Here is a 22,131-nt window from a genome sequence, read left to right as displayed (position 1 = left end):
ACAACCTTTTTGGGGGCTCAGGTATATCAAACTCTGTCAGTCTTTCATTATATCATGTTGCCTACTAGGTTAGAGCCTGAGGTACACATCTCAAAGAACTGTGCAGGAGGGTATCCCTTGTCTTTTAAAGAGCAAACTCTTTTGAAGTGGGAATAATGTTTTCTCCCTTTTAGTGAGAAATAATCATGGTAGTACATAGCTAGAGACTTACCTTGCTAAAATGTGCCATGAGCTAGGCCATCATTGCACTGTATCCATTTACTCCTTTGACTGCATGAGCATAAATGTATGATGTATTGTATGTGTATTTCATGTATTTCTGATACTTGTCTGTTCATTCATTTAGATTTGAGTTTATCCCTTAACCTAGAGAGCTTCTAGGTGTAGTGCATTTGCATGAGGGTTTTCCAGAGAAACCAATGGTATGTATATGAGAGAGAGAGAGAGAGAGAGAGAGAGAGAGAGAGAGAGAGAGAGAGAGAGAGGGAGAGGGAGAGAGAGAAAGAAAGAGAGGGAGAGAGAGAGATTTTAAGAAATTGCCTCATGCAGTTGTAGAAGGGCAAGTCCAAAATCTGCCAAGTAAGCAAGCTAGAGATCCCGGAACAAGCCAGTGTTGCAGGTCAAGTCCAAAGGCAGCCTGCCAGCAGACTTCTTCCTACTCTTTGGATGCCAGCATTTTTCCCTGTCCAGGCCTTCAACTGATTAGGTGAGACCCACCCATATTATACAGGACTATCTGCTTTACTCCAAGTCCACTGATTTAAATTTAATCCCATTGAAAAAAACCACACACATCTTCACAGATACAACCAAAATAATGTTTGGCTAAGTATCTGGGTACCATGGCCCACTATGTTTACACATAAAATTAATGATCATAGCCATGAAACTTCCTTAACAACCAAATGAAAAGTAGCTTAAAGGATCTGTGTAGTTCACTGAGGTACAAAAAAAAGCTCTTTTCCCTCCCAGAATTAGGACTAGCAAAACATTGGCCACTTGATCCTTCAAGAGGCCCCTGACCTTAGTAAACTGGGGTCGACTGCATGGAGGTTTATTCCATTCCACTGACTAGCCTGACTTCCCCACAGCTCTGCAAGGTTCTCTTAGGAAGCCTAGTGCGAATAGGTGTCATTGCTTTAACTCCTTACACAGCAGTCCTCAGCTGCCAAGAGTATAAATGGGGACATATTTGCATCTTCTCACATCCTCCACACATTAGCCAAAGCTTTGAATGGTTTTGATTTAATGTTGAGGTTCTGAACTCGTGGGAGGGTCATCATCCTGGTATTATTCCGAGACTGCATGGTTATATCATGGGTTAAGAATACCTAGTTGGCCATTACAGATAATGTTTCTGTCATTGAGATTCTTAATCAATCAAGAAGATGTGAGCAAAGCTTTCCTTTCTTTTTTTTTATTTTTCACTTAGATTCATTCTTTACCATTTGTTTCTTAAAAAATGTACTCCTGCATGGGTATAATAACTTTCTAGAACTTGGGTGAGCCTGATGCACAGACATTGATATATATATACACTTGCTTACATATTTGTCCTTCTTTTCTATCTGAAAATTCTGTTGTGTGATTAAACAGTCCTTGATGGCCACATCCAGTTCAACCAAGATCCACTTCATAGAGTCCACTAAAATGTGTAAGTTCTATCTGCCAATATTATGTCCTATAGCATAAATAATTAATGCATATTTTACAGTGCGAATGAAGAAGATGAGCTATTTATAAAGCTAAAAGTTCTAGTTCCAGAAAGTACTTGAATAGTTTTAAATTATCCAAATGATTTCACTTGGCACTCTGACCTTCATTGCATAACAGTTTACCTACTCTTCCTGGGCATTTGCTTCCTTTATTGCCTTTACCTAGAAAGGAATGTGGGTCCATGCAGGACTGCATTTGCTTTTATGAAGCTGCAGATCTTTCTGAAGTGTAGGAGCACATACAGCTTGCTAACACCTTATGCTATCACAAAATAAGCGACTCATATTCTTACTCCTCCATTCTTTTTCTTCATTCTGTGCTGAAACATTTGAATCAGGATCAGTGGGAGTTACGCAGATGCTCCCAGAGGAGGTCCAATTCTCCCAGGACATCTAAATAGCATGGGGAGACTGTGTCAGTGAAGGGAGTTCAATGGAAGAGATGGGATCTGCTGCTGACATTGATTTATGAAAAAAGATTCATGCAGGAGGCAAGTAGTAAGGGACTGAGTTGTTCATAATACCCTTAAATTCAAACATATTCTCTGTATTTACTTCAACCTTGTTCCAGAAAGACATGCTGTACATAAAGATGACTGTTTCTTTCACAGCCATTGTGCCATAAAGGAAATAAAAATCTATTTTGCTTGATGGCTTTCCTAGGAAAAATAGCACTGTCTCCTGGAGCTAATTGTACAACATACCTTGATACAGAGAACTGCATGCATGACATTCGCAGTTGTTAGGTGAATGCTGAAAATTAAGTAGCAACTTCAGCTTAAGGTGGGACTAAGAAAGTTATTTGTGATGCAGTGTGATAGTGAGAGCATTTTCTTCCAAATGCAGTGTGAAAAAGAAAGCTGAAAATGTTTGACAGTATTCCAGTTGGCAAACAGTATGATTTTCATCAGTCAATACTGCTGAGCGTTCAGTGTAAACGCTCACCTGAAAATGCAATCAACTGAGGAGAGCTTGGACCCGAGCACTAGCCCCATTCTAAACAGTGTTACATATGTGTTTGAGCACATACATGAGTAACCTTTCAACAGAATTTCTCACATCTGACCATATGTTCTAGTGAATGCCATTAAAATCCCTGCCATGGTTTTCAGAACAAAATAAACATAATTTGCATTTGGCACCAACATGAACTTGTTAATTATCTTGGGATAAAAATGATACAAAGCAACATTTTAAAATGACTTGTATGCTGGAGTTCCCTGCTTCTCAAAAGGCATTCAGTAAGAGGGATGGGAACTAAGCTGGTTGTTTTGATCTTAGCATAAAGAATTTAGAGTCCTAGCTGGGTTGGCTCAGTGGGAAGAGCGTTGGCCTGTGGGCTGAAGGGACCTAAATTCGATTCTGGTCAGGGGTGTGTGCATCGGTTGCAGATTCCTCCTCAGCCCAGGCCCTGGTCAGGGCATATGCAGGAGGCAACCAAAAATACATCGATGTTTCTCTGTATCTTTCCCTCTCTCTTCCACTCTCTCTAAAACCAATGGAAAAATATCCTCAGGTGAGAATTAAAAAGGAAAAAAAAAGATTTTTAGAAAAGGCATTTTCTGAACATTTATAATACTTAGTCCTATTCCATGGGCAATTATTTTCTTGCATATATAGTAGCTAATTGTTTGTTAAAAAGATTTTCTGAAGTTTCACTATTCTACCTGTTGAATTTTGCTATTATTATTATTATTATTATTATTATTATTATTATTGAGTTTGATTGTCAAAGTGTTGTTCCCAGGAACTTTCAAATCTCCTTGATAAGCATAAGGTTCTATGCATCTTGCTTTGTTGTGATGTGCAGATTTCATTGCAAATGTTACCTCTTCCAACCTCAGCCAGACTTTGTATTCTCATGTCTTCACTTCTGCAGCGTCTTTATTATATGCCACTCCTGTCAGACTTTTCTTTCTAACCGACTGTCCCAAATCCACCTTCAGAATATTGTCATCAACACTACTTATAATTTTAATGCTAAAATGGGAATCCTTGACACCCTAGACTGGTTAAATCAACAGTTTCCATTTCTCCACAGCCCCATCTTGCAGTACTGATTACATCTGTGACTGAGTGCATGTCTGACTTGTATGCTCCCTGAGGGAGGGGGTCATATGTCATATGTATTGTTGCTTCCTTAATACTCAATACTGGCCAGACACAGGCCCTCAAGTATCTGTGTAGTGGATAAACTTGAGAGTGACAGTGAATTCTAAACACACATTTCAAAGTTTAAGTATCTTCAGCCATTTTTTATTGGTAAGATTTAGGAATTCAAAAAGTTGGGGGTAAGGAACAATCTCAAAAGTTTCCAGATTTTAATCAATTGAAGTTTATGGCTTGATCTTGCAGTCTTTCATTGCACACAGGATCGCATAAAAGCTTACAGCATATTCCTCTCTTCACAGTAGTCAGCAAGGCTCAGCTTCTGGTTGATCCTCACTAAAAACCTGCATTGGGAGCCTTGGGGAGGGAGCTCAGTTATCCTATCTAATAAAAGAGAAAAATGGTAATTGGCGTACGACGATACCCTTTTCATTGGCTAATCAGGGCTATATGCAAATTAACTGCCAACTATGATTGGCAGTTAACTGCCAACTATGATTGGCAGTTAACTGCCAACTATGATTGGCAGTTAACTGCCAACTAACATTGCAGTTAACTGCCAACAAGATGGCGGTTAATTTGCATATGTAGGCACAATGCAGGGAGGCGAAAGGGAAAGCAGGAAGAAGCCCCCTGCCACTGACAGTGATCGGAAACCCAGGGGGGAGCTAAGAGCTGGGGGGCAGGGCAAAGGCGGCCCCAGGGCCGCCTTTGCCCTGCCCCCCAGCCATGATCAGAGAATCAGGTGCCTTTGCCGCCCTGGCCAGTGATAGCAGGAAGTAGGGGTGGAGCCAGCGATGGGAGCTGGGCATGGTCGAAGCTGGCAGTCCCGGGAGCTAGGGGTCCCTTGCCTAGGCCTAAAGCGGAGCCCACGATCGCAGGGCCGCTGCAGCTGCGGGTCCCTGCTGCCCGGGCCGGACGCCTAGGCCAGAGACGTTAGGCCTGGGCAGGGGCGGAGCCTGCAACCGCGGGGAGCTGGGGGTCCCCTGCCCAGGCCTGACACCTCTGCCAGAGGCCTCAGGCCTGGTCAAGGGGCCGATCCGGTGATTGGTGATCAGAGGGTGATGAGGGTCAACTCCTCTGGCCGAGGCATCAGGCCTGGGTGGGGGGCGGAGCCGGGGATTGGGGGGATATGATGGTCCCCTTGCCCAGGCCTGAAGCCTGGGTCAGAGGCGTCAGGCTTGGGTGGGGGGTGGAGCAAGTGATCAGAGGGAGATGGGGGTCCCCTGCCCAGGCATGATTCCTGGGCCAGAGGCCTCAGGCCTGGGCGGGGTCCAGAGCCAGTGATCGGGGGGAGATGGGGGTCCCCTGTCCAAGCCTGACACCTCTGGCGGAGGCGTCAGGCCTGGGCAAGGGGCCGATACTGCGATTGGAGGGTGATGGGGGTCAACGCCTGAGGGCTCCCAGTATGTGAGAGGGGGCAGGCTGGGCTGAGGGACACTCCCCTCCCCACACACACCCAGTGCACGAATTTTGTGCACCGGGCCCCTAGTAACTGAATAAAAACATTTTATTAAAAAAACACAGTACTTGTGAGGTCAGTTTCAACAGTTTGTATCCAATTCTTTGAAACTAGTCTGTGAATTACAGAGTGGGAACAACTGTGTTGTATTAAGACCAAGAGAAAAACAGATTCATCAATAATCATGAGAAATGTGTACATTTCCCATATTTTTGTTCCCTTAAAAATGCACATATTTTCTGCATGCTATATTGGCTCCAATTATATGATAACATACAGATTATTGTTCAAATATCTCAGCCTCATATATATTCAAAATAATCAACCTTAGAAACATCTATCAGTTTATTTAATTTTATTTTAAGCCTCCATTTCTATTTATTTTCTTTTGTTCCTAAGTACACTTTAATTTTATTTTTCAAGTATAAGTTGATTATTTACATGAGTCTAGGTACTCTCCCTCTTCCCCCTTCCATCTCTGTTTTACATCTATCTATCATCTATCTATCTATCTATCTATCTATCTATCTATCTATCTATCTATCTATCTGCTGTATCTATCATCTATCTATCATCTATCATCTATCTTTATCACCTATCTATGTATCTCTATCTATCTCTCATCCATCATCTAGCTATCTAACTATGTTGTCTATTTATCGTCATTTATCTATTAAATTAGAAAGTAAAGGATGTAGGAATTATATTATCAACAATCTTCCAAAGATTCAAGCTATACTTATTTCAGTTTCTTAAATGACTATGGTAACTCATTCTTGATAATCCATCTGCCCAACAGATTTTATTGGGATCAACACTTCTATGCCACAAGTCAAAATTTAGTTTTAGCTCTCATTTTCTGTGAGAATCTTATTGTGGGTAATGGTGAGGAGGCGTTTAAGGGAAACCCAGTCCAACTTTTATAGCTTGCAGGCCAGGAAAATTAGTCACAGTTCAAGCATGAAAGAGAAGCCTTAGGCATTGAACTCTAATTACACCTAAATTATCTCTAGCAGGTGGTTTTGTTTTGGGTTTTTTTGGACATTTTTATTTATTTATTTTAGATTTACCTTTATTGTTGAAAGTACTACACATATCCCTTCTCCCCCCCCCCCCCCCCCCGCCCCATTGACCCTCTCCAGCCCCAGGCCTTCACCATACTATTGTCTGTGTCCATGGGCTATGCATATATGCATATCAGTTCCCTAGTTAATTTCTCCCCACCCACTCACCGCCCTTTGAGATTCATCAGTCTGTTTCATGCTTCTATGTCTCTGGATCTATTTTGTTCATCCATTTATTTTGTTCATTAGATTCCACATATGAGTGAGATCATGTTCTAGCAGTTTTCCAAGTCTGGTAACAGTAGGCAATGAAATCAATATGTACAGGCTTTTCATGGAATATTTTCACTCTCCTTTAGATGGACTCAAAGACTGAGTTAATTAGCAACCTAGCATGCTATGTGAGGAGCTCCAGACCTCAGGTTGTCTGGAAGTCTGAATTTCATGAACAGCCTTCCTGGGTACCCCTTGATGCATCGCTCAGTGCTTCACTTCGCGCTTTCCTCTATAGACATCTCTGCCTTCAGCTCCTCCACAAGCTCAGTCTCTGGCCCAAGACAGAATGGCTTCTACTTCACTCATTTAGTCTTCTTGTGCAACACACCTGTTCTTTGCTGTTTTAAGTATGCCATAGTGTAGTGTTAGCATTTACAAATGATTAACCTTTGCCCCACATGCAAATAGAAGTACAGTGCCTCTATAAAACCAGGCCACTTCCTGGAGGGCACAGGAGTAGTTGAAGGGATGCTGTCCACCCACTCATAAGCGGGCAAAATGGGAAGAACTTTCCCATTCAGATGATGCAAAGGATGCATTAACTTATTCACTTTTACTCTCATGTAATCATTTGCTCTTGCAGACAAAATATTACTTAATTCCCTGGAAAATCCTGTAGAATATGTGAGAGCTGATCCCTCATGGGTGCGGTCATGCATATACACTCATGCACACAACATGCACACACATTCATTTGGTAAGCACAGGGGGTGATTATGTGGGAAGTGAAGGGGTGGAAAGGAGGAAATGAGCAACTATTTGATTTACATATTAACACACCAGTTATGTTTGCCGTTTCTGCTGCGTTTTGTTTTGTTTTTCTACGTGGACCATGGTCACCTCTAGGGATAGAACTGTCCAGGCGTTTCAGTGTGCTGATGGGGTGGAAAGGGCCGCGTGCCCTGGGAAATCCAGTTGTCTTGAGTTAAATTCCCTGCTCTGAAGCTTAGGGGACACAGGGCTTTGGGCAAATGACATAACCTCTCTGAAGCTCAGCTGTTTCCTCTTTTGCAAAATGGAAAGAATGGTATCTCATAGGATTTCCGTAAGGATTTGAAACCACATGTAAAGTGTTCGGCAGAGTCCTGTCCAGTTTTGCTCAGTGGTTAAAGCATAGGTTTTCAGGTTTGATTCTGGTCAAGGGCATGTACCTCAGCTGCAGGTTTGCACCCCACCCCAGTCAGTCTGTCAGGGCGCCTGTAGGGAGGCAACCAGTGGGTGTGTCTCTCTCACGTCGATGTTTCTCTCTCTCCCCACCTTTCCCCTCCCTTTCACTCTAAAAATCAATGGAAAAAATATCCTTGGGTGAGGATTAAAAATAAAAAAGTGTTTGGCAGAGACTTTCCTAACCTCAGCAAAAGTAGTCTGTGATCTCATCACTATTATTCCAGCACATACACAGCTTGAATCTTGACCTGATTTTGATGTAAGACATTTTTAAATGAAAATCCCCAAACTTTTTATTGTAATTCTGAAAAATGGACAGACTTATGAAAAGCTTCAAGAAGCTCACAGAATGCTGGGACTGAAGAGAGCCTTAAAGAATGAGTGAGCACTCAGAATAACTCAAAAGTTAAAAAAAGAACCAAAAACAAACAAAACCCAAACAAACCAACACTCAAAATAACTCAAAAGTTAAAAACAAAATAAACAAAACCCAAACAAACAAAGCTCAAAAGAACTCAGAATGACTGCACTGTCCCTGTGGAAGTATTTCAGACTTTGTACCAGGTAGCATGGCATGGGCGGTGGTTTCGTTGTCTGCGGAGAACAAGGTGCTTGATGGATGATCACGAGAACATGTAAAACCTGGTGTATTTTCTCAGAGCTGACGAAGTAAATTCTGCAGTGAACAGGCCCTGTAATGGGACTACGCATGTGACGGGAGGCACTAGGCATGGAGTTTAGTTTCCCAATTTGCCCCTTGATGTAAGGGCCCTGGTTATTGTGTTTTCAATGCACTCTGAATGTGCTGGTTACTTACCACTCTTTCAGTTGGGAGAATTTTAACTTTGGTAAGCTGACATTGGATGCTGCTCAAATTTCATCAGCTATTTTGTTCCTCTCTTTGGAGAGGTTTGCTATTCCACCTGTTGGTCACAAAGTGATTGTGCCTATGAGCCCATTGAAAATAGTGGAAATTCTGCCTAAAAAAGAACCTCAGCACATGGTCTGGCATTTCTTTTGTGGCTTAGGTCATTTGAGAGGCTCACATAGCTGTCTCCTGCACTGACTCCACACACCACAGAATTCTATCCCTCGCGACCGAATCATACTTTTGTAAGTCAGGTGGTATATGGGAGAACTATTTTCAAAATACGTTACGAAATGTTTGTCGAATGGCTCTAAGCTGAGAAAAGCTTGTTGTCTAGTTCTCAAGTCAGAATCAAGCTTTAAAACTCTCTCTCTTCTCACCTCAAAAAAGAAACTTTTTGAGGTGAGAAACATCTTTATTACCTCGATTTTGGTAGTTGAATGCATGTGTCCACTCATCAAATTACGTACATTAAATACATACAGCTTTTTGTATATCACATATACTGCAATAAATCCATCAAAATAAATTAATTAGAAACTCTCTTCTTGTAATATTATTAGATGAAATAAATGGCCTATTAATAATCATTATTTAATATTTGCACCAATTCAAGGACAGCGTTCACTTTTAATATTCTAATGTATGAGCATGTCCAATATTGATTTATCATACTGCAGACAATGTAGTTTGATAACAGTATTCCTAACATTTGAAGAAGATTACAAAGGAAATCTGAAATTTTCTTCATAGTCTTAGATGGTCATTTGTAGACCCCCCTTAACAGCAGACAAATGGACTAGATAGCATTGCAAGCTGCATTCCAGCCCTTTAATTCTTAAAGCATTTTTACAGCAACAAAAAATGTGTGTGCGAGAGAGGAGAGAGGGGATAGAGAGAGAGAGAGAAATGATGAATACCAATTTTAATACAGGATAGGGCAAAGGGGGATTTACACTTGTAAGCATTCAAAATTCAAAACAAAATTTATTCTTGTATTATAACATTAATTATTGTATTATTTCCCATGCAAACAACTGTAAAGCTACTTTTACCCCACCCTTTATTTTTTTAAAAATAGATGCTTGCCTTGAAGTTCTATTTGCTAATATTAATATTTTTCAGAGTGATAGCTCATATTTGGCATTTGAAAACTATGCAGAAAAAGTTGGTGACTCTGTGAAAGTGAAATATGTGTCTGTGTGCAGAATAAAACTGTGTTTAATACAGAGGGAATGGTCTTAGTTAAGTTTCTAAATAATTTCCTCACATATATGTAGGGAAATGTTTTTTTTGTTAAATGACTTTAAAATACCTCATTATTCCACCTGTTAATTCTATTGATGCTCATACAGACATATATAATGTTTTTCTAAAAGTAATATGCACTCTTTATTTTAATTTATTAGACTTGGGTTAAAGTATTGCAAAATTCCACTTACAGAGAAAGTCATAATTAATATGTGGCCTACTTCATTTTACTTTCAGAAAAGAACTATGAACGCCATTTCATTATTGGAAAGTGTGACCATTCCTTATAGAGCTTGTATTTCCTATCAGAAAGTTTGACCAACCTAAATGCTCACAAGCAGAATTTTTCTATAAAATAAGGAAAAAGATACAAATAAAGCTCTTTAATCATTTTTAACATCTCAAAGATTCAGTATGTTAACAACACTTGCTTCGGTCATTTTCTCATGCCAAGGCCATGTTAAGATGCCCTGGTTAGGAAATAATTTGACTGACAGTTTTGAACCAAATGTGCACTGCATCTGCATTTTTAATTTGCATGCTTCTTATGCAACCTTGGACCAGTTACTTTAGCTCAATTTCCTCAACTGTGAAATGGATTCAATAAGCAGTGTCTTTGCAAAAATGCAAACCGTACCTGAAATAAACCTTCTGCTAATGATGGCCTGTTCTGGCAGGACATTTCCTGTCCTCTTGCTTCTAAGAAATGCTATTTTATAAAAAGCCATCAGATTTATTTAGCCTGAGGCTTTTCAGAACAGCATCTATCTCCCAACACATTAAGATTCGGTAACAGTGAGAAATCTCAACATGGAAAACTAAAAGTAACCACAGACCTAGGATGCAGGGCATCTAAGAGGAGTGAGTCAGAGCTTGAGGCCCAGGTCCCCTCTAGGGGAGCCCCTGACTGGGGAAAGGTGGAAGGTGTGTGGTAGCACCCCGCCTTACTCAGGATGCGTGCCACTGGGAATAGCCAGCCACTCTTCGCCCCCTTGAAACTACTTTCAGAGGCAATGACTGCCAGGGTCTCAGAACAAGGCAGTGATACTGCAAATCCCAGAAACCACAGAGCCAAAGAAGGAGGAAATGATGGAGTAGCCAAAGTAGGAGGGCCCTGAGGTGAGGTGGAATCTAGGAGTGAAGCGCTGGAGACTGCAGAGAACTCAAGAGGTGATCAGTTCTGAGCTCACCACACAGGACAGAGAAGGGGCGGGCTGGACAAGAGGTGAGGTGCATGACTGTAGGGCCCAGAACACAGTTAGGAAGGAGACTGATGTCCGCCCAAGATTAAAAGGAGCCCTGGTCCCCAGGAATCCACAAGAAGATCCGTAAGGAGAGTGTACCCGGAGAAGAAGCATCAAGATAAGGGGGAAAGCGGGAAATGGCTTTTACTAATCTGCCACCATTCATTGTCCCAAAGGCAGCTGCATCTCCACATACACACAACCCACATGTGTCTGCTGGTGCCCACATTTTGTCTCGAATAATACTTACCGCTTAAAAGAGTCAGGATACATTCATTCTTTGTCTTCGATCAGGAAAAAACAAAACACACAACAACAACAGAATTGGTCTGGAATAGCCTTCTGTTTCTGGAGTCGGTGATAGCTTCAAAAATGTCAAGGGCGGTGTTGACAGACAGACGAGTGAATATATAAAGGGGCTTTCACTGGCTAAGCTGGAAGTGCCATCTTCACAATAGTGATAATAATCATAACAGTTAATTGAAACAAGGAGAGACTGAAAAGCCATGAATTAGTAATTATATTCAAAAGAGAAAAGAGAATAAGAAATGTAGAAAATGCAGTCATGCAAAGAAGGGTATATATATAATAGTTTGTTTTATTACTTATGGTTTTAATAAATAAAAGGGTGTTAATAAATAGGATTCCTGTAAAGCTTCATGTCATTTGAAATTTTAATAAATTAACTTCTATAAAGGACCTAAACAATTTGCAAATTGTGACAAAAAATTACCCAGTGAGTAGCATATTTGATTTTAGGAATGTTAGCTTTCAGTGTATCAACCATGATTTTGGATAGTTTTGATGTCATTCAACACAGCATAGTTTTCATTACCTGGAATATAAAAGAAAGAAATTAGAAAAGTGAATCATTAATAATTTAATTTAAATTATAAGTAAATTCTCTTCTATATTTTACAAATTGTTTATATCTTCAATAGATACATATGTATTAAATTTAAAAAGTGAAAATTTATTGTGTATACCATGAATATATGCTTTGTTTCTTATTTTATTTATGTACAAAAATGTATTTGTTTCTATCTGTATGGGAAGGAAGAAAAAAGTACAGAGCCTTGTGAGTAATTCAAATAGTCCAGGAAGAAGTAGACACTGATTTACACTACGGTGAGGAAGGACTGCCTCCGCCCCATGCCATACACAGTGGCTTAGAGTGAGGTCATGTGGGCTCCAAAATGGTGAATTAGCCAAGTGCCTAGAGGAAGAACTATGCAGACAAAATCATCTCCCAGGAGAGAAGACCTCTAAATGGCCTTTCTAATTATAATAAAATGCTTATAAGTACATTTTAAATATTTTTTCTTTTAAAAATGATTTTAGATTCACAGGAAGTTGTAGAAATATTCCATGTACCCTTCATCTAGTTTTCTCCAATTGTTTCCATTTTACCTAATTATAGCTTAATATCACCTCAAGATTTTGACATTGGTACAATCTGTATGAATAGTTTTTATGTCATTTAATCAGGTGCATAGGTTCATGTAACCACCTCCATTATCAACGTATGTATAGAGCTCTTTTCATCCCCCAAGGATTTCCCTGGTGCTTTCGCTTTATGGCCACAGCCCCCACCCCCAGCCATGTTCCACCACCATCCCTGGAAAACACTATTCTGTTTTTAATCTCTATGATTCTGTCATTTTGAGAATATTATATAATTGGAATCTTAAAGTCTATGGTGTTTTGATATTAGCTTATTTCCCCCTTCATTTGGCATAATGCCCTTCAGATCCATCCAAGTTGTTGCATGTATCAATAGTTCATTCCTTTCCATGGCTGATAGTAGTCCATTGTGTGGCTGTACCACAGTTTGCTTAATGATTTACCTACTGAGACATTTTGATTGTTTCTAATTTGGGACTATTATAAATAAAGTTGTTAGGACAATTGTGTACAGGCATTTGCATGGAGCTAAGTTTTCATTTCTCGGAGATAAAGGCCAGCAGTGTAATTGCTGAGAGGTATGGTAGTGTATGTTTAATTTTTTATTTTAGGAAACTGACAAACTATTTTCCAGGTGGACTACTATTTTACACTCTCACCGGCAATTTACATATAACATGTATCAGTGATCTCATGAGTTGTGGTTTTTTTCATCATCGCAAGCATTTGGTGTAGTCATTATTTTTTTATTTTGTCTGTCCTAATACATGTATAGTGATAGCTCATTGTGGTCTTAATATACACTTCTCTATTGCAAACATCTTTTCATGTGCTTATTGTAATCTGCATATCATTTTTGGTAAAGTGGCTCTTTATATCATTTGACCATTTCATTGTTTTTTTTAAATGTTGATTTTTGAGAAGTTGGTTTTGTTTTTATCTACACATATATATCTATTCACATTTATTAAAGGATATATATGCTCTATAGGTAAATGTGGATATATGTGAATATATAAATAATATTCAATAGATATTATTAGTTCTCTTTCAGACATGTGATTTGCAAGTATTTTCTCTCATTCTGTAGATTGAATTTTCATCCTGTTAGTAGGATTTTTTACAGAGCGAAAGTTTTGAATTTTGATAAAATTCAATTTATCAGGTTTTTTTTCTTTTATGGATTATGCTTTTTGTATCATGTCTAAGAATCTGATCTTTTGAAGATGGTCAAAAGGTAAAAACTTCCAGTTATATGATAAATAAGTACCAGGGGTGTAATGTACAAATGATGACTACAGCTAATAAATTCTATGAGTTCTCATCACAAAGAGAAAATATTTCTTTTTTTTTTCTTTCTTTTCTTTTTAGTCTATGTGTGAAGATGGATGTTAGTTGAACCTATTGTAAATCAAACCATCATGCTATGCACCTTAAACTTGTACAGTGATGAATGTCAATTATTGCTCAGTAAAACTGGGGGTGGTGGGTGGGGGAGGGCGGGGAAATCACACTTTCCAATACACAGTCACTCTGTTTCAGGGCTATTTGATTAGCCCTAGTTTAAACTCAGAAGCATATATGGTTTCTTTTCCTTGGGACCTCACTTTAATAGGAAAAAAACCCATAATGTATTATAGACTCCAGAAAGTTAGATTATTTTCTTTAGGTCTAACCACTGAATAAATAGTGGATATCAATAATTACAATAAAACATTTATTTTTCAAGGTAATAACAGTGAGTTGCTAAAAAAAAAAAAAAGATGTAGTGAAAATTAGCTGGATTTAATACATTAGTTTGTCCATGGTCAATGAATTTATGCTTTGCCATAAGTACTAGCATTTACAAGTAACTAGTTTTAAAGGAAATTAGTAAGAAATATTTAGGGGGAGGAAGTAGATATTGAGTTCACAATTGAATATGAATTTGTAATTTGACAAATCAGATCAGAGATGTAGGAAATTTTACTTCCCCTTTCTCCTTTGTGTTGCAGATTAATCTTACAGTTATTGGTGAAATCTATAAAATACGTATTGGACATGACAACAGTGGAAAGGACCCCAGGTGGTATCTGGAAGAAATTCAACTTGAAAACATAGACACATGTGAGCTGTTTTGTCTAACTGTTGAATCTTGGATAGCTGAGAATGAAAATGATGGTTATACATGGAAAGAAATGCCCATTGTGAGAACTAACAAAGCATCTTTGCCAGGTATTTAATTTTGCTTCCTTTGTGATTGACATTAAAGATGAAAATAATTGAAATGATATAGAACAGAGAATAGGAACCTATTCCAGTAAAGATCCAGACACAAAGAATAGGATATCATAAAGTCTTGAAACTGTTCAGGTCCTATGAATAATATGTAAAGTAATAGTGTAGCTGTATTTAAAAAAATTATTTGTGGGAACTGTAGTTATAATTTTATATAATTTCAATTTATCAAGGAATAATATTCTGTTTTTTAATTTTTTAACCATTAAGAAAAGTGAAAAGCATTCTTAGCTCCTGGACTGTACAAAAACAGATGCTGGAAGATTTAGCCCGCAGGCTGAAGCTTTCCTTATTTAGAACATTAGGCTTTAGGATTAACACTTGCATGGTTGTTTAAAGGTGAAAATGTACATACAAGGATGTGTTATGTGTGTCGTCAATTCATCTTTCTGCAAATGGTTTGCTAGCCATTTCAATGTGACTTTCTCCTTGGCTATACAGGTAGTCAATATTATCAATCATGAATTTAGGAGCACCTAAATTCCCTCACTCAGGTTTTTGTTTGTTTTGTTTTGCCTAAAAGTGAACTCACACACTGCCTTAATTTTTCTCTATCCGTTCCATGTATTTCTGATAATCACCTTGTTTTCACTGCTGTGTTGAAGATACTCTCCCAGTAGATACCAATGGCCATTTGTCCTAAATTTGTTTTTTTTTTTTTTATTAAATCTCTATTTTCAGATTATTACATTTGTTCCTCTTTTTTCCCCCCATAACTCCCCTCCACCCAGTTCCCACCCCACCCTCCTCCCTCACTCCCCACCCATTGTCCTCATCCATAGGTGCACAATTTTTGTCCAGTCTCTTCCCGCATTCCCCCCAACCCCTTACCCACCCAAGAATAGTCAGTCCACTCCCTTTCTATGCCCCTGATTCTATTATAATCACCAGTTCATTCTGATCACCAGATTATTTATTCACTTGATTTTCAGATTCGCTTGTTGATAGATGTATATTTGTTGTTCAAAATTTGTATCTTTACCTTTTTCTTCTTCCTCTTCTTAAAGGATACCTTTCAGCATTTCATATAATACTGGTTTGGTGGTGATGAACTCCTTTAGCTTTTCCTTATCTGTGAAGCTCTTTATCTGGCCTTCAATTCTGAATGATAGCTTTGCTGGATAAAGTAATCTTGGTTGTAGGTTCTTGGCATTCATCACTTTGAATATTTCTTGCCACTCCCTTCTGGCCTGCAAAGTTTCTGTTGAGAAATCAGCTGACAGTTGTATGGGTACTCCCTTGTAGGTAACTGAGTTTCTTTCTCTTGCTGTTTTTAAGATTCTCTCTTTGTCTTTTGCTCTTGGCATTTTAATTATGATGTGTCTTGGTGTGGTCCTCTTTGGATTCCTTTTGTTTGGGGTTCTCTGTGCTTCCTGGACTTGTAAGTCTATTTCTTTCACCAGGTAGGGGAAGTTTTCTGTCATTATTTCTTCAAATAGATTTTCAATATCTTGCTCTCTCTCATCTTCTGGCACCCCTATAATTCGGGTGTTGGTACGCTTGAAGCTGTCCCAGAGGCTCTTTATGCTATCTTCGTACTTTTGGATTCTTTTTTCATTTTGCTTTTCCGGTTGGGTGTTTTTTGCTTCTTTGTATTTTAAATCGTTGCCTTGATTCTTGCAATCCTCTAGGCTGCTGTTGGGAGTCTGTATAATATTCTTTACTTCAGTCCGTGTATGCTTAATTTCTAGTTGGTTCTTTATCACAACATTGAGGGTCTCATTAGATTTCTTGTAGATCTCATTAAGTTTATCGGCAGTTTCTAGAAAATTATTGAAAGACCTTAAAAGTGTGGTTTTGAACTCTATATCCAGTAGTTTGCTTTCCTCCATTTCTGTAATTTGTGTCCTTTTTCTTTGTCTCTGCATTTTTTATGCTTCCCTGTGTTGATATAGTGGTTTTCTGTGCTAAGTGTCCTCTAGGGCCCAGTGGTTCAGCCTCCCCAATTACCTGAGGAGGACACTCTTGGTGCACCCCCTTGTGGTCTTTGTGCACAGTCTTGTTGTAGTTAAGCCTTGATTGTTGTAGGTATCACTGGGAGGAATTGGCCTCCAGGTCAATTGGCTGTGAGAATCAGCTGTGTCTGCAGTAGGAGAACTTCTGTGCTGGAGACACCCCTCTGGGGCAAGACTTGCTTCAATGGGGCTTTGGTGCTCACTGAGTCTGCCCCCTGAGTGTGTGCTTTATGTTTCCACGGAGCTGCAAACTGGATGGTCCCACTCTGACCTCTGGGCTTCCTGGCTCCTGGATCTCTAGGGAGGTGCTAATCTAGCCTTTGCCTGAGGCTATCCAGCAAAAGCCTCCCTGCAGGGCTTAGGCGGGGCGGGTCCCACGGGATCAACAGGGCGGGGCTAGCAGTTATGGCTGCTCTCAGTCTTGCCCTCAGAGGCTTTGCTTCTCAATGTCCCGGTAATCGCTGCAAGACCCTCGGAGAGAAAGCTTCCCTGGAGTTCCAACAGCTGCCAGACAGTCCCTCTTCTCCCGTATGAGTCTGGGTCCCTAGAGACTCACCTGGAACTGGAGCTCAGAGCCTGAGACTCCCTCCCGATTGAAAACGACAACCGCGCCCTCAGCCGCCAGCCCGCTCCACACGCACCTCTGCACCTTAGTATTTTACTTCCGCACTGCACCTCCTCTGAGTCTCGTTTTGCTGTTCTCTTTCCTTCTAGTTGTAGAATTTCCACTCAGCCAGCCTTCCTGTGGTTCTGGGTGATGTCCGTTTCGTCTTTTAGTTGTATTTTTGAAGTGGTTGTGCGAGGCAGCAATCTCTGGTGTTTACCTATGCCGCCATCTTGGTTTCTCTCATTTGTCCTAAATTAAATGTGTGTCTGTGTGTTTTCTCTGTGTCCTAGAATTATTTACTGCATTTGACACTGTTGATCTCTCATTTGAATAGGCAGAGACTTCTAGGGACTCTGGAACTAGACACATTGGTTTAGTTTTGGCTTGGTGATATATTTAGTTGTGCTGTCCTTAGCCAGAATACCTCATCTGTGAAATGATGAAACTAGTGCCTATGTCACAGGATTGTTTTGAGTCATGAGACAATGCACTTAGTCTTCCTGGTACAAAGACTCATGTAATAAATACTAGCTATTACCATCATTGTTATTAAATATGTCTCTCACCTTGACCTCGGTTATATGATACAAACATAATTCTTTACTGTTTCCTCCATTAAAAATTTTTTTTTAAAATCACTACCTCTACGTGATTCTCTTTCCTTGAACACATGGATTTAAATACTTGATTTGTCACTATCTTTTTGAGCCTCTCCCTAACTTCTGTTGCTAACTTTACACAGAGGACTAACATTTCATCTTCAGCTTTGTCCTCTTTCTTGCTTACGGCCCCCATATTTCATTAGGCAATTCACCCTCATCTTCTTTAATATCTGTTCATGCTCTATCCTGCCACTGCACACAAGTAAAGGTAAACATATGTATACAATGGGCATTAGCTGCCTAGTGTAATGGGAACCAGAGGACATAAGATGATTCAGACAGGGCTCCTGTTCCCCAGAAGCTGTTCAGTTTTCATGGCTTCAGTTAACATGTTCGGTCTGTCGTCTCCCCTCTCTCTGCCCTTTCATCGGTTTCTTCTCTTTGTCTCTCCTCAGAAGGCTTCCCTCCATAGCTCACTGATACTTTGAACTACCACATCCCAACCTGAGCATGTGGAGAAAAGGGAATCCTATGTGCTGTTGCTGGTAGGCATGCCATGGTGCAACCACTATGAAAAGCAGTATGGCATTTCCTTTAAACGTTAAAAATAAAACTACCATGTAGTCCAGCAATTTCACTTCTGGATGTTTATCTAAAGAAAATGAAAACACTAATTGAAAAAGATATATGCAGTATCATGTTCATTGCATCATTACTTGCAATAGCCAAGGTGTGGAAATAATATAAGTGGTTATCAATTGAAATCTTGACATTTACAACAACATGGACAGATGTCTAGGGCATTATGCTGTGAAATAAACCAGACAGAGAAGGACAAATCCTGTATTATCATTCTTATATGTGGAAAAATACCCAAACAAAAAACAACCAGCTCAGATACAGAGAACAGATTAGTGATTACAAGTGGAGAGGGTTGGGGTTTGGGAGAAATGGGTAAACTGTCTTTTTTATGTTGTTTAAATAAATTGAATAAAATTTTTTAAAGACTCAGAAAATGATCCATGCTCTGCTACATGAATCATTCTTAACTAATATAGGAATGTTAGAAATTACAGAGGATGTATGAGGAAAAAATTAGAGCTAATATCTAGCAGTCTAGAATTCTAGGACCTATTTATACTATTCACCAAGTTGCTAACATCTGTCAAGAATCCATTCTTTCTAAAAGTGATATATAGAAGAACTTTTAAATCCATGATGCCAATAAGAAACAGAAGGAATCTTATTGGTCTGATATACTAGTTATTTCTCAATGTATTGTGTTTTTAAAAGCTGCATTATTTAAAAAAGAACTTTACTTAAACTCAATTGCACAACTACATTGGATGCAAAAACGTAGAAAGCAGTTGTGTGGGTTTTTAAAAAAATTCAAGATACAAAAGAAACTCATTGTACTTTAAATGAACTATTGATTTTTGGGGTTCATTTAACTTGAGCAGCAATAAAAGCTCAGCATGTCTCCTCTGCATCTTTCTGTTCATCCATTTCCCAAACTAGCTAATGAAACTTTACCCATTAGCATCTCCCATTTAGAGGGGAAATTTCTTAGCTGAAGCACACCAACCCTTTCTTACAGCAATTTCTCCTATAAAGTAATATCATGTAATGCATGACACCTAAAGCTAATCCTGTCCAGTCTTTTCATTTTATTCCAGTTCTGGCAAATCAATTCAGCTGCCCTTTTCCCAGACATTGAGGGGGAAATCATTAAAATAGGAAAATAAAAAAATAACGACACATCAGTGTTCAGGAATTAATGAGGGATCAAAACCTACTGATGAGCAAAGGGCAGTCTGGTCATGCTTGGTGTTGCTTTTGGAAAGTCATTCTTGGTGCCACGGACAGTTCACTTACTATTCCTGTGACATCAAGGGAGGCAGAGCAGACTCACACCATTGCGTTGGTGCTTCTCTGTTCTGGGTTTGAAAGGAGGGGTTGACCTTCATTTTGGGATATGTCTGTCCATCTGTCAAAATGTTTTGAAGTAGCCCAGGGAAGAACACAAAGAATAATGTAGGGGAACTTTTTGTTTTTAATGAAGCTACTAATGCTTAGGCTTGCCAGGCTGGATAGAGTTCTAGTGACACCCTTGAGGGTTTTATTTATTTTTTAATTTAGTGGCAGAGAAAGGAGTCCTTTTCCTTATAATTGGCACTTAACACTCGAGCCAATTAATTTTGTGGCTTTGCCGCTTCTTTTCAAATGGTAACTGGAATGTTTTCAAAAGAAAAGGTTTTTCGAGACTATCTGTCTATAAATCACCACTCTTTGGGGGCTGAGCTAGATTGCTGGTGGGATCAGAGCAATCTCCTCCCAGGCACTAGTATGCCAAGCTGAACGCATCCACACCAGCTCCGATTTGCTCACTGTCCGCCCTGTTCCTGGGGACAGGCACCAGGAGCTGCCGATCGCCCTTGGTTGGTTGTCTGTAAAAATCTTTAGTTAATGGCCGGTGGGGATGCCCAGAGATGATAAGAATGTCACCTGAACTCACCATAGCTGCTTCACACGTTCTGGCTCCAGGCTTTCTTCAGGAGAGACAGATGATGATGCGAAGTGGGGTCTTGGGCCACATCTGTGTGTGAGGAAGTGTTGGATGCTAGGTTTCTGCAAGGGCACAGATATGCTTAGCGGTGTGCTCTGAAATAGAAAATAACTATCTGTGACTGTAAGAAAGTACCATCATAGTAGAAATGTGTCTGCTTCCAAATATGTGCATTTATCAGACTTTAAGTAGTGAGAAAATATGTGTGTTTCTGAAACACTTTCTGATATCTTACAGCAAGTTGTGGATGATAATAGCCGAGTTAAGATAAGTTTGTTATTTCATGCTTTAGCCTTTACCACAGTGCCCAGGCTCACGGGGGAAATGTGGGCTTCAGACAGAGACACACCCTTTCATTGAGGAAACAGCTGGAGCTCAGAGAAGCAGAGTCTGGATTCAAGTCTTGGTCTCAATCACTGGCTTCCGAATGAGGACAAGGTGCACCGCTTTTCTCAGTCTTGGTTAGTTTGCCTCTGAAATGGGGCACATTAATCTTATTATTAGATTAGATCATGATCACCATTATAATTCACCATCCAAACCAGGACATTTCCTTAGAGAGGAGAAAGACTTTCTGTTAATGAGTATGTGAGAATAACAGGTGTTGATCGGGACCATTCCAGGCACACCAGAAATATATGTCCATCAGGAGTATGTGAAAAGGTCTGAATACAGCATTTGTCACGTAGCAGGCACTCTGCAATGCCTTTGCATTCTCCCTTTGACTTGTCTTTCTTTGCTGCTTCCTTCATAGCACGGAGCTGCTGTCACGGTGGGAGGGCAAACACAAAGAGCACCTTGGCTTTAGGACAGGCTGTTCTCAGCCCCATAGCCAGTGTGGTCTCCAGAAAATAGCAGGCAGATGATGTCACTCCGTTACTTATAACCCTCCCAAGGTTTCCCCACTTACCAAGAGTAAAAGCCAAAATCATCACAACTTCCTGCAAGGCCTATCACCCTCCCCGCAGCTCCAGCCTCAGTGCTCCCTCAGGGCACCAGACAAGTTGTCCCTTTAGCCCTCAGCCCCCTGATCTTCTATTTTATCTGCTGTGCTGTACCTCCCCAGGCCTCTGCACGGCCAGCTCCTTTACTTTGGGTCAGGTCTCCTAGTGTTAAGGGATCTTTTCACTAGGCCTTGTGGGTGACCTACAAAATAGCAAGAAATTCCACTTCCCTCTCCACCCTGGGACTTCCTCCTATAGCTCAAAGGCAAGATAAATATTTTACCACGTAGAAGCCCATGAAGCTTCTGCCCTAAATACCAGTGTATATAAAGTCTTGGACCACAAACCTTCAGACCTTCAGTGCAGACTGAAGTGTCGGCACATGCTTAGCACTGAATCCCATTTACCATCTGTTTCTGAGATCCGATTTCTTTGGGCAGTTTGTATCAACATGATCTCACCATGATGAGTGCTGAGAAAGCTTCATTCTTGGTGACTTGAGAGAAAGCACTGAAACAGTCCATTAATTAAATCAAATTAAAGATTCAGCCGAGGGGTTTGTCTTGGGAAGTTCAGTTGTGCTGCCTGTAGAGTTCCCCGGGTTTCGGCAGTGATGCTTA

At 39.9% G+C, this 22,131-nt stretch overlaps 1 protein-coding gene across 1 annotated transcript in view; it reads left to right on the top strand.

The window, feature by feature from the left end:
• The window catches only part of RP1 (RP1 axonemal microtubule associated), a 141,927-nt gene that overhangs the window by 106,389 nt on the left and 13,407 nt on the right, over positions 1–22,131 (top strand). Inside the window, 1 exon segment of the mRNA XM_059671758.1 lies at positions 14,555–14,774. Coding sequence (XP_059527741.1) covers positions 14,555–14,774 — 220 coding nt within the window.

This window comes from Myotis daubentonii, chromosome 17 (genome assembly GCF_963259705.1).
Source record: "Myotis daubentonii chromosome 17, mMyoDau2.1, whole genome shotgun sequence".
Classification (NCBI taxonomy): Eukaryota; Metazoa; Chordata; class Mammalia; order Chiroptera; family Vespertilionidae; genus Myotis; species Myotis daubentonii.
This window is presented reverse-complemented; position numbering and strand designations above follow the sequence as displayed.